A 12,947-nucleotide genomic window follows, 5' to 3' on the forward strand; every position below is an offset into this window, starting at 1 on the left:
GGGAGCAGTGGTGTAGTATTTCCAAAAAACCCTCAACAACAACGTCATCAGCACTGCAGAAACGCAGCCTACTGCTCATGCCGGAAGGTTAAAGCTGCTGATCAGTGTTTTGTGTAAAAGCGAAAAGAAACCTCAGACCCTGCATGTGAAAACCACATCTGCATTATTAGGGGAAGACAGCATGGGGCAGAGTGCTTCGCAGAAAAGCAGCCGTTTCTGAGGGTTTCTCGATAAGCGAGAGAGATGCGGGGTACTGACAAGGGCTGTAAGAGTTTCAAGGGAACGCTGTAGGCTGAATCAGCTCATACCAACCACACACACCTCTGGCTTTCTGTGATCGTGAAAGATCATTAGAGGAACATTAATGAAGAAAGTAACGACCAAAACACCACCACCTTATAAGCTCTGTATGGTTCAAGTTGTGCACAGAGCAACAGTCCCATGATGGGAAAACATTAATGCTTTTTATATTGGTAATCATCTGTAATATGAGCAATTAAGTACAGTACTAATGGACTATAGCCAAGAGCCTGGTACTAATATTAAAAACTGACAGAGATGAATAGGTTTGGAAGGAAAACTAGGCTGACAAAGACATTTTTATGAAGTGCTTGGGCCTATTTGGAATAAGCCAATCAGAGGCAGGTCCAGACCAGCCATGCCTACAGTGACAATAACGCATTCATTGGCATTACATGATGCCTGCTATGCTTTAAATAAAAGCACCCATTGCTTCTACTCAGAAACCTGCACTTTCATTATCATACTCATTAATAAAACAGAAATTGTCTAACTAATATATAATATAACACTTACTGAAACATGGGCAGCCTTGCCTTATTTTAAAATGAAAACAGTTACTGGAAACACAAACTGTATTAATGATAAATGAATCAGCTGAAAATGCACACAAAACCTTTCTCTCTCTTTCACCAGAGAAACAAAGAAAACACCGCCCCAACAGAAGCACTCTACCTAGCTATAGCACACCAGCAGCTACCAGCACAAACTCTGCTCCAAACAGCAGGGCACAGAGCAACACATTCCCCAAAACCTTTAAATCTGGCTTTATTCCAGGTTTTGCCATCCACTATACCATGAATCTGCAGCCACACGGTAGCTTTGCAGGGGCTATAAACACCTTTAGAGAAAACTGTATTTCTTCATTGGATTTGGTAGACAGAGAGACAATTTTGCTCTCTCTAGTGCTTGTATTTTGTGTTTGGGTTTTGTTAGTTGGTTGGTTGTTGTTAATGGGGTTTTTTTTCCCTCTCTCTTTTTTCAGCCTTTGAAAGGTGTGTAAAACTCCACCTTGCAACGGGGAACAGGAGAGGGCAGGAAGGAGGGATGGCAATGTCTGAACTGGGACATATGTACCATTCCACTCCACAGCATCCTAAGGATATCACTGAAAGGTGGCTGCTACCTGAACAGCCTTGATATGTTACAGCTGATGCAAACAGTCAGTAGCTCCTCTTGGGAGAGAGCTAGTTAACACAATATGGATGCTCTTGAGATCCAGCTGTAGAGATGGGAACTGCCTATTCTGCCTCCAGTAAGCAAACAAGGGCAGTGGGATTCAGACAAGAAAATTCAGGAGATTTACTCAGCATTTGCTTTCCAGATAATTAAATTTCCAGTTTAGCTGTACAGCTGTACAGTTTCAAGTTTGAAAATGTGTGTCCTGAATCATGAGCATGTGTATTCCTGCACCACAGTTCTAGTTTTAGATTAAATGTCATCTGAGCACTTTGCCTATAAATGAGCATTACATTTAGAGGTGGTGTAGTTAGAATTACCAGCTGAAACAAACCATGACAATTTCATTTACTTTTTTTTCGAGTCTGAGGCTTCATACAGCTTTCCTGTAGTAGAAAAGAGCATCTAATACTAGAAAAGTAGAGACTGGATGAGTTACTGAAGTTTTTTTGTATACGGGTTTTGGTTTTTCAGACCAGATTTAGTGAAGAACGTTTTAGGTAAACTCAGGGCTAACCTAAAAGTCCTGCAAGATTTTTTCTCCAAATGCCATCTTTTGATAGCCTGCCAGGGATGTGGAAAATTAGGTGCTGCCTCATATCAGACCTTATACAGAACTACATGATAGACTGGCATCCATGAACTCAGATTTGAGTTCTTCAGTGTATTAAAACCAATCTAACCATAGACTAGATGACACTTTTCTCAGACCAGGTCAAGTCAAGCAGAACTACTTTTGGGTAGCCTTGAAAGGTTTTTCAATCTGGAAGGCATCAGGACTGTTCAGGTTTTCCAGACAGCACAATGGGTTTGTGGCACTTCAGAGCATACCCAAGTAACTGCTGAGTCAGTCACACACGAGTCTCTATGCATGGGAGCGCAAGGCAAGGCTTTTACATATAAAAAAACCAACAAAACCATTAGCATTGAACATTGTCAGGAAAGCAGAAGAGAGAGACAGGGGTTCATGGAGTATTTGTGAATGGCTCATTTAGTTTTCCACAACTACTAGAGATGCGCTCTCTCAGTGACTTTAGGGTTTCAGCAAGGCTCCTTCTGCAACCCAAACCCACAGAGACCTAACGCTTATGGTGTGCCTGGGTCTCCTCTGTCAAATAACATCCCCCACAGAACATCTGGCAAGGGAAAAGCCACACTGCCAGTTGGAAACCCATCAGCTGGCTTGGGTGCAAGAGGAAGCTCTGAGACTCTCAGGGCTATAATGATGGGGGTGGAAGAGCTGAATACCCACAATCTGATGAGTCAATAAAACAATCTATAACATTTGTCTGCAACATGAAGGCAGGGAAAAGCCCCATCTGACATGCACAGCAACTCACTCACTTCACTCTGCTGCTTGGCTCAATCTCCAGAAAGCTTCTAACATTTCTAATGGCATTCATTACATGCAACTCCTCTGTGCACCCAAGCCATTCTGCTGGAGATGTCCCCTGTAAATGAGCATGATCAAATCCCCCACCCTCCATGAGGATGGCAGTATGTCTCTTTGAGAAGCTGACACATTGGGCACTAAGATAAGGAGAGAAACTGCCCACTGAACACAGCTCTGCCATGCCACCTCCTGCACAAGCAAGTACAATCTCTTCCTGAGCCCAGCAAAGTGACTGAATTTTACTTATCTGAGCTGAAAATTGCCGAGCTTTTATTCACATTTGCTTGACTAAGGAAAAAAAAACAAAAAAAAAAAAAAAAACAAAACAAAACAAAAAAAACCAGAAAAAAAAACAGAAGAAAAAAAAAGAAAAAGCCCCAACAGTTGTTTCTAAAAACCAAATCAAAACAACATTCCAGCTCCAGTATTTTATTCAATGTGTGCTGGCTTCACAAGCCCTGGAAGTTATTATCTACATGGGAAGAATAAGAATTCAACAGTTCTGACCAACAACAATGGCTGCAGAGAAAGAGTGTTTGGCAGCAGCTCGCAGGCAGGGAGGAGGGAAGGAATGCCATGAAGAAGAGGAATGCAATGCTCGGCATGACCTACAACACTAACGGCACCCTGCATTATGGATCAGCCCATTATTTTGATCAAAACCACAATCTGCTTAATTGGTATTCCTAAAAAATGATAGAAGACGAGAGTTTGCATCAATTAGCTGCTGTTTCTTATTTTTCCTTGAGTATTTTTTCCTCAATTTTTCAGCTTCTTTAACTGAAAAGCTGTTGCAAAAATTAAGATCTATACCAAAGGAAAATCAGATGCTTTTTTTATTTACTTAGTCCCTGGAGATAGACACTCTGGTTTAAATCACAATGGATTATCTGACTAAACTGTTGGGGAACTGTTTACTAAATCTTTAATAAGACTCTCTCTTTTTCTCTAATTCCTTATAAAATACTTTGAAGGCTTTCCAAATTAATTTTTTCCTTATTAAACAAGCATTTCAGATTTGTTCTCTTACCTTTCATAATGTCTGCGAGTACATGTAGCAGCACTTGTGCTTCCAGGGTTACCACCTAATTCATCATAAATATGTTTCCATTGTCGACGGGCTGTTATCTGTAAAAATGGCAATGGAAAATTTAATCTTGCATCTTTACAGATTCTACAGCATTTGACTTCACAACAACAAATGCACATATGACACTTACAGAACAGCATGTACTACGAGCACTATAAAAGCCCCTAAAGAATATATAGAGTACACAGAGCTTTGGTGTATTTTTTTTTTGGTAAGTTAACACTATGTCTATTTTCTTTCTCTCTAAAATGGAGTGATCTGACTGATTCATTATCCAGTCACAAAAGATACAGACTCACAAAAGAATCTCAATCAATATAGGGTCATTAACTATCAAAAGTTATGCAGACAAATCCCACAGCAAATTATGAAAATGAAGCTCAAACCATACTCAGCACAAATAAAGATTACATAGTTATTTTAACTGAATTAGAGAAAATAAATCTGCTGCAAAACCCAAATCCACCACAGAATTCTGTAAATCCACAAAACCATAGTCCGTAACTATATATGTTACAGGCTGTTTATTTTTATCTATTTATATATCTATAAAATGTACAGATCAAATAGTACTGAAATCTTAACGTACTGCAATGTTAATATTTGAGCTGTGTACATTATTCGACCATGCTTATGAAAATAAACATCTTGTAAGATATTGAGTTGCATACCATGGTTCTGGGTTTTTTTTTTTTTTTTGGTACAGAAATTAGGATTATACAGAATAACAGATGGAAGACCTGGCAAAAGGATTGTTTCTGAATACCACTTCATTATTTTATATATTCTTCTATATTTAAAACAGGAAGATAAACAGGACTAGGACAAGCACAACAGATCACCCTCGTTTGCCTGCAGCTCATAAAGATGGCTGGTAGAAAACTGGTGGGGGCAATTTGGGGAGAATTTTGTCATTTGCTGTGGAATGCTGTGGAATTTAATATATTCAGCCCTGGAGGCTGCTTTGGAGTTACCCACAGAGCAGTCAATGGCGTTTACTGAGGAGCTAAAGGCAGCAATCAGAAGAGAACAAATATTACAACTTGCAATCTGAGGCCTGTAATTTAAATCTAAACAAGAGGAGATAGCTACCATCATTAAACATTACAGGGTAAGAGGTGTTTCTGTTTCTCTCAATATAAAGGGAAAATCCTTCCCTTGCAGAAATTATTCTCCAAAGCCAAAAGCATGGCTGGAGTCTTATCACTTGATAATGTCACAATTTCTTCAAATTTATTGTTTGCAGAGTTCTCCAGAAAACAGCAGTAGCTTTAACTCACTATTACACTTGACCATAGTTCGCACCTACAGATACTTTGGAAAGAAAAAAAAAAAAGGTGTTCTATCTTAAACCTTATATAAAGCTAAATGAACTGACTTCATTCACTAATTTTATTTTCTGTCTTTTATAATAAGCCCACAGACTATGAGCACAAGGATTCAAGCAATTCAAGGATAAATTATGCATAAGCAAATTATTTAAATAAAAATCAAACACTTATCTGATGATAAGGTTCCTACTAAGTCTCTTTTGTTTCAGTTCTTATGCTGTCTCTTCCTCAGGCTACCCACACTTCTTATTATTACTACTAAAGTGCTTGAAAGAACCAGAGTCCTAATGAGCCATAATGAACATCACATCCTGAGAATATGAATGGATGCTCCTTATGCAACCCAAAAAGTCAAATGAGAGTTGGACCAAGTATCCTATTGTGGAGGAATGCCTGGATGGGAAGCTACCTCTGGTCCTGCCTCCACATTCCACCAGTCCTCAGGATAGACAGGACAGAGGTGTGGCCAGACAGACCTCACCTTCTTGGAGCTCCCAAAAAATCACAGATCCCTTGAGGACTGCTGCAATCAAACCTCTGACAGGCTCACAGATGGGGGAATGAAGGTGCACGAAGCTGCTCTGGGGTCTGGGCTCTGGCCCTCTGACAAGCACAATCTGGCTGGGCTTGCAAGCCTGTCCAGGACCTGAAGCCTTGGCTAAGAACAGTGATGCTGAGCAGAAACTTTAAATGAAAGCCAAGGATTAGTTAGCAGGAGGACTACTGTAAGTCCCCCTTATAAACATCCTGATGTGACTGAGCAGCATGGTCTCAATTTTCAAAAGGAGAACTTTAGAGCCTTAGTCTCATTTACCATGAGCTGACTCAAGAGTTGATGTTCAAGCTGGAACAGTAGTAAACATAACTAAAGGGAAAAACGAATCCCTTTGAAGTCCATGGATCATTTTTTGTGTCTCTTCTAAGCAGCTTAGAATAATAATATTTTCACAAACATTTGCCCAGTTCTATCCAATTCTACATCTGCAATGGACCAGAGCTCCTTGGCAATTAACTGAGTTGTGCCCTCCCACAGAGGGAGTTTAAATTTGACATTCCCTGAAACAATTGTTATTCTAACAAAGCCTGGGGTTGAGTTTTCCCCTGCTCTGGAAAGTTTATTTTTTATGCTTAATAAACTTCAAAGGACTAAAGGAACTGATTAATTACATCCTTAAACAATCTGAATAAAATGCTTCACTGAGGAAAGTGCATTCTCGTCATGCAGGGCAGGACTGCTCAAGCCGGATGCCCCTGCTGACCATATGCAAACTGAGGACCCTTCTCATACAAGTTCTTCCCAGCCACCTCAGTGACCAAATTTCCTAAGGAGTCAGGAAAAGATAATGCTTGGCAATGCTTTGCTTATGGATGTGGTTGCTACCAAAAATGTCTCCCTCTGCTGCTTCAGTTTCCTGACTTGTTTTTCTTTAATCCTAATAGCATATACATCGCTCCCAGTGCTTGCCATGTTTCTGGAAGTGCAGGATGATCCAGGCTCAACCAATAATCGAGGGCATGTCACAGCCAGTGTCATCTCTGACAGATACACATTCCAATGCTGGCTTTAAAGTGGCCTTCTGGGTTGTAGAACCCTCCTGCAATTTGCTCCAACCTACAGCTTCAAAATCCGTGTGCTGGGCCCATTGGAAGGCAGTGCTTTTGAACACCTCTGTGAAATCTTCCCCAACCAAGCGAAATCCGAGTTAAGCAACAAGACTGGCCTGTCTAGGGATGTAAGAGCAGATCTGAACAGGTTCCTATAAGCACAACATCAAGCAGTGACTGGTAGTCAAGAAAAAACAAATAAAAGCAATGATCTTATTATCTATTAAATCAGAAGACTGTTTACAAACATGCTCTTAATGGTGTTTTCTGCTCTGAGAAATCTTAAGGTCTTCTGCACTGCAATCCTACCTCCCAGCTCCCTTCCTTGTGAAAGGCTTCTTGCCTATTTCCTGCTGCAAACATAATGGGGGATTTTCTGGTCATAGTACATGATGTTCACAGCTCTCTTCAGAGCTCTGGGAATTAGTTCTGTATGAAACAAACCCAGTTGGCTTTGCATTCCACTGATATACCAGTTTCATCGGGCCTGCCCAGACACAGGACTGATGTATGCGTCAATCACTAATTTTTAAAAACTAAAGCACTTCATTGTTGCTTCCAGGAGGCAGCAGCTAAATGGGATCCCACTGACCTTTGGCAAAATCTAATCTGCTACATACTGAAGGTTAAGCTCCACCTAATTTTCTTTTTATCCTTTATCTTTCTAAGTCATCTCCAGGTAGAGTCCATTCAGCAGCACAGCCTTCTGCAAACATGCCAAGGCACTCCTTTTATGTTGGCTCAGAAGGTAAAATGCTACTTCATAATTTGCCAAGGACAACTCTTTAGGAATGTCCTGGAAGTTTCCCATCTGTGAACTTCTGTACCTTTTACTCACTTGACTTAGGGTGACTGAGAAAATTCCAGGCAACGGCTGTTAAATGCCACTGCAGCTGAGCCCCCTACAACATGGCATTGTTTCATATTTCATCCAGTGGTTGGGGGACATTCTAAATCACTCATGCTGTGCAGGTCTGCTATAGAGAGTGCTTTCCAATGCACTCTCCTATTATTAGTAACAAAGATGCTCATCTCACATATCTTTGTTTAAGAGAAATATGATTCCACCAACTAGAAAGAGACAGCTTCATCTGTTAAAGTCTTAAACCAGTTTGTATGGATTGCTGTTTTTATTAAGCCTTGTTCAACCACAAGTACAAGGGAGTGTGGTATTACACAGTTATAGATGACAACTAACTAAGAATTAGTAATCAAATGGAGGAGAACTGACTCTCCTAAGTACTCGAAGTGGAGAGCACTTAAATATGACACATGATCATGACTTGACACTATTAGATACCCTGTATGTATATCCCATATACAAAGGTAATACTCTCTGTAAAGCCTCACTGGGATCCATTCCCCCAGGGGGTAAGTCAGATGGCTAAGAAAGTTGTTCTCTGCATCTCAAATCCAATTCCTGTCTATTCCCAGTCACTTTTAGATCCTTAACTGACAGGACTGGACTTAAAAATATTGCAAAAATCTTCTGTGAATCTGTGCAGAAGCTGAAAAACACCACACATGATCCATGCTAGTTTCTCAATAATGTTTTTTAGACTACATCAAAATACCTATATATGAAGAAAGTGGCCAAGCCAGTGGATAAAATTAAAAATTGGCAGACTATAATTGTTCTGCCAAATAAAAGGATGTAAAGTTTGCAACTGCTGTAACTGGGAAGATTTCTATGCTTGTAAAAAAACTGTCATTTGACTACTTTAAGTTTCCATATGTCATTTTAAGCAATCTTTTATCTATTTCCTGTTTGTAAAATGGCTTTCACATGCTGAAGTCAAATATCTACTTTTAAATATAATTTTCTTTACAATACTTCCAAGAGAAAAGACCTATTTCTATCTCAATGCATAAATGAGAAACTTTTGAAATTTTAAAACCAATTAAAGATGATTAAGCCCTTGTAGTGGTTTGCTCAAGTCAGATGGAAGGGGCCATAGAGATAAAGGCATATTAAACAGGGCAGGTCTGACATAGCCATTGTACTCCACAACTTCTCCTCATAAATAGATGGTGGCACTGTGTATGAGTGGTGGATTCTGCTCAACATTGAATTAAAGCACTCACTTGAAATTTCTGTGTCTAAATAGACCTGCCAAAGATCCTAGAACTGATAACTGAGGTCTGTGTCACCCCTTCCATCCACTGACTTGTGAAAAATGAAACAAATAAAACACAAAAGCTTCTCAGCAGTGTTTGCCATTATAAAATATGTACAACAAATGCAGTTGGCAAACTTAATGCATATCAACTAGCCATAAAATAATAAAACCCAAGGTATGCACAGGGCAAAGTATTGCAACAGCTATCAATATAATACTCAGGGAATTTAAAGCAAAGGCAGATCCATATCGAGGATGAGACTGTTAACAGAAGAGTATGAGGTCAGGAAACCTCACGCTCCACATACAACTTAAAATTGCATCACAACAGTCCTCCCAACTTCAGCTTGCCTGCAAAGAGCACAGATGCCATTCTCATGATAGAAACAGGATCAGGCCCATCATTTCAGACACAGTCACTCTCCATGAAAGCTGGGCTCCTGGCTATGTCAGAGGGTGTAAGCTGTGCTTGCCTTGCCATTTACTCAATAGGAAGCAATTGCTTAGTTTACTCTCTATGAAGAAAAAGAACTGCTGGTACACTTTCATTCAAGGTGACAAATGACCCAAAAAACCAGAGAACATCTGTCACTGAGAAAAGGACAGGAGCTTTGAGACAAGTGGGGACTGAAGCTCCTCTGGCTGACATCCTAATGTATTTGATCCTTCCCCTCTGATCCTGTCACGTTTCTCAAATCTGGCTCAGTGGCCTTGTGGTCACAAATTCCCAATCCTATTCTTGCTCTCCCTCAGGTATAGAGGCTCACCTGCCTCAGCTCGTCTAAATCCATCCCTCTCCCTCTGGCACTAAAACTCAGGTCTCTCCACCAAGCCACCACTTTGGCATCTCTCCTTTTGTACTCAGTCCCCTCAAGCAAACCTGAAACATTGCTGTGAAAATTGCTCGCCTTCCTGAGCACTCTGAACATGCCATTCTCCCTTCAATCTCCCTCCTGGCCTTCCCTGGTGCTCTGGATCAAGTTCAAGATTTTAGCCCTCATTTTCATTGCACTTTACAACTCAAGCAATTACTGCTCATAATTGCTGTAACAATCTATCTATGGTAGCTATTCATTCATACATACCCATGAGCACGCCTACACACACCCCTGTACATAAGCATGGTATGTGCTGATTAATGAAAGATAGAGCAACAGTAAAAGCCAAATCAAGCATATATTTTTTTAAAGAATGTTAGATTTCACGTTTCACAAAATCCCAGGCACACCCATGCTAACCAGCCTAGGCTGCTGATGTACAGAGCAATGTGCTTTATTGCATGGAAGGAAAAGAGTGAGTTTTTAATTTTGGTTCAAATGACTTTCAGTTTCTTGATAGTGCATGTCTTCTTGTCATTTCTCTACAGAACAGATATGTCCCAGATTACTTCATAAACAAAGCAAAAATAATTTCTTTCATCTAACTGTGACAGGAACTGAACAACTTAATCTGATCATTGTGTGCGAAGAAAATATTTCCAGTGACGACATCTTCCTATGTCAATTGTTTTTTTATTGCAGATGTCATCTTGATGTGCCATATTAATGCAGCTCTTTCTTCTCATTTCAAGATTTTAATCTGAGTTTGTTGCTCTAATATTTTATTGGTTCAAAATACATGCTGTAAAATCCATGGCCATCAAATTTTCCTGTGAGCTAAAAATAAACTGTTCTCGTCAGATATGGTTAGCTGATAAAAAGTGTCAGAAACTTTTCTGAATTACTTTGATAACTTCCTGTTTATGTAGTACTGACCCTTGTCTAATAAAGATCTTTTACACTTGGAATAAGAGAAGATTCTGCAGCATACTATTTCTTAATGGACAATGCTGATTACTTTTGAAAGCCTTTAATACATTTCCCATATTAGACATGAACAGATGTCAGGGATGTTGCCAAGTGAAATTTCTTTTATGCAATCTTGGCTTGTTGTACAATAATAGCCCTTTCTCAACATGGGAAAAAATTACAGACCTAACTAATTTCCTTGACAGAGAAGAGTTACATATGTTTTCCACTTGGAGTTTTTACGACAAGTTTACAATTTTGCCAGATCTGGAACTAATTGGGACCATTTCCAAAAATGGCCCAATAAACCCACAATGAGTACAGCTAGTCTAAAATGCAGCAAATGATTGTTTGCTTTTACATTTTTTTTCTAACAGGGAAAAGTTAGATTGCACAATTATTTCATTTAAGTTGCTTAAACACTTACTGTTTCATATCCTCCCAGTTTTTGAGCAGCTTGAAACATAGTCCAAAGGTTAACTGTTAGAGGGACAATAAGTATTTAGATAAGCATTGCATTAGCCAACATATTTCAAAGAAATGTAAATTAAACAGTTTAAAAAAAAAGAAAAATAGAGAAAAAAAAGCTCACAGCCCCTGAAAAAGCTCCTGCGAAACATTTTCAAAAGAGGTATTTACATAATCTGAAGAGTAAATATTAGCCCATACTATATATATTTTTAATTACATATAAGAGAACACACTTACAGATTCCTTAACAGGACTGGAAAAATACACTGAGACAAAGGTAATAGGCTCATTTGACTTTGCTGATAAGAGACACAGTATAATGACTGTAGCATGTTTCCATAACTTTGATAATAAAAATTACTCACTGGGAAAAATGTTACTTTTAATTATTTGTTTAACACCAGTTTCATTAGCTTGCAAGCAAGACCCACACAGTGGCTCACAGAGCAGGCCTATTGATTAGACAATATCCAATATTTACCGCAGCTCAGATAATGGGCTCCATAATCAATGAACAATAAGCTGTGTTCTAACGGGCCCTGCGTGAATAAACCCAGATGGAGCACGAATGAGCATTACTGGAATAATTATGCTGTGGCTGGTTGTGCCTTGCCCGTGGCTGTGGGGTCAGAGCACAGAGGCAGCTCAATTCAAAAGATGTGCTGGGAGAGTTATTATTTCCTGCACAACTTCTCTCCTTTCACGCGCCTTTTATCCCAGCCCCCCGTCCCATGGGGTCACTGCTTGCTGATGTCTATTTTATTTTATTTTTTTTTATTTTGATAATTTAATTGTTAGAAGAAAAATCCATGTCGGTCTTATCAAATGTGTATGCACAATCCTACCAACAGCGATTCCCCACAGACACACTACCAATACTTGAGGTCAGCAGTAAGGCTGTGGACCATGGAGGACAGGATCTCCTTCTCCATGGGGGGATGCTCTGCTGTACTGTACGTACTGCCTCCCAACAGCCTATTTATATTGGCAATATTTGCACAAGCCTTGCTGGACAAATACAGAGCCCCATCCTGCAAACATTTCTGCTCTTCTCAGCATACTTTTGGTATTTAAGTATTTGCCGGATCAGGCCCCTACTTCATAATGAATGTCAGGCAATTTTCTATGTATTTCAGCTAAATGTTAAGAGCAGGCCCTACCCCCAGTGAGCAACTTTAGAAATAAAACTTTAGCTTGTCTTTTAAGCCCACCCTGTCTCCATGCTTGATGGAATGAAGAATAATATGGGGGGTGGGGGAGAAAAAAAAATTTCTTCAACACAAAATGTTCTGAAAGCCTCATTGAACCTTGTACTGCTTCAAAGCTATCAAGAGCTTTGCTTAGGCCTTGATTTAATCTGAATCAATGCATAATGCAACGAAGCTGTTCATAGTACATTAATTTTACTCCCATTTCAAGCAGCCAGTTTTCAGACAAACACTGTAATCATTCTGAGTTATATAAGTTTATAATGGCTGCTGGAGGCCTGTTGCAATCAGTGCCAATTGCTATTAGGTATGTAAATTGTTATGTAAAACATACAGGTTTGACATTCTTCATCAAAATAACACATGGTTTTAATCTAGGAGATAAATTAGAGTAAATAATATTTCAATCCATGGCGTTTTCCCTTTAAGGAAATAAAGTATCATTCAATCTATAGATAAGGAG

At 39.5% G+C, this 12,947-nt stretch overlaps 1 protein-coding gene across 9 annotated transcripts in view; it reads right to left on the reverse strand.

Moving 5' to 3' along the window:
- The window catches only part of ARID5B (AT-rich interaction domain 5B), a 156,314-nt gene that overhangs the window by 18,403 nt on the left and 124,964 nt on the right, over window positions 1–12,947 (reverse strand). For 6 of the 9 annotated variants that reach the window (XM_085583196.1, XM_085583193.1, XM_085583195.1 and 3 more), the window contains 2 exons: window positions 11,233–11,285; window positions 3,903–4,000 (listed from right to left, as the gene is read on the reverse strand). In XM_085583196.1, coding sequence (XP_085439322.1) covers window positions 3,903–4,000; window positions 11,233–11,285 — 151 coding nt within the window. The remainder of the gene's footprint in view (window positions 1–3,902; window positions 4,001–11,232; window positions 11,286–12,947) is intronic. The other 3 variants (XM_085583198.1, XM_077784519.2, XM_085583197.1) reach the window with 2 other exon arrangements.

The sequence above is a fragment of the Lonchura striata genome, chromosome 6 (genome assembly GCF_050655825.1).
Source record: "Lonchura striata isolate lonStrDom1 chromosome 6, ASM5065582v1, whole genome shotgun sequence".
Lineage (NCBI taxonomy): Eukaryota > Metazoa > Chordata > Aves > Passeriformes > Estrildidae > Lonchura > Lonchura striata.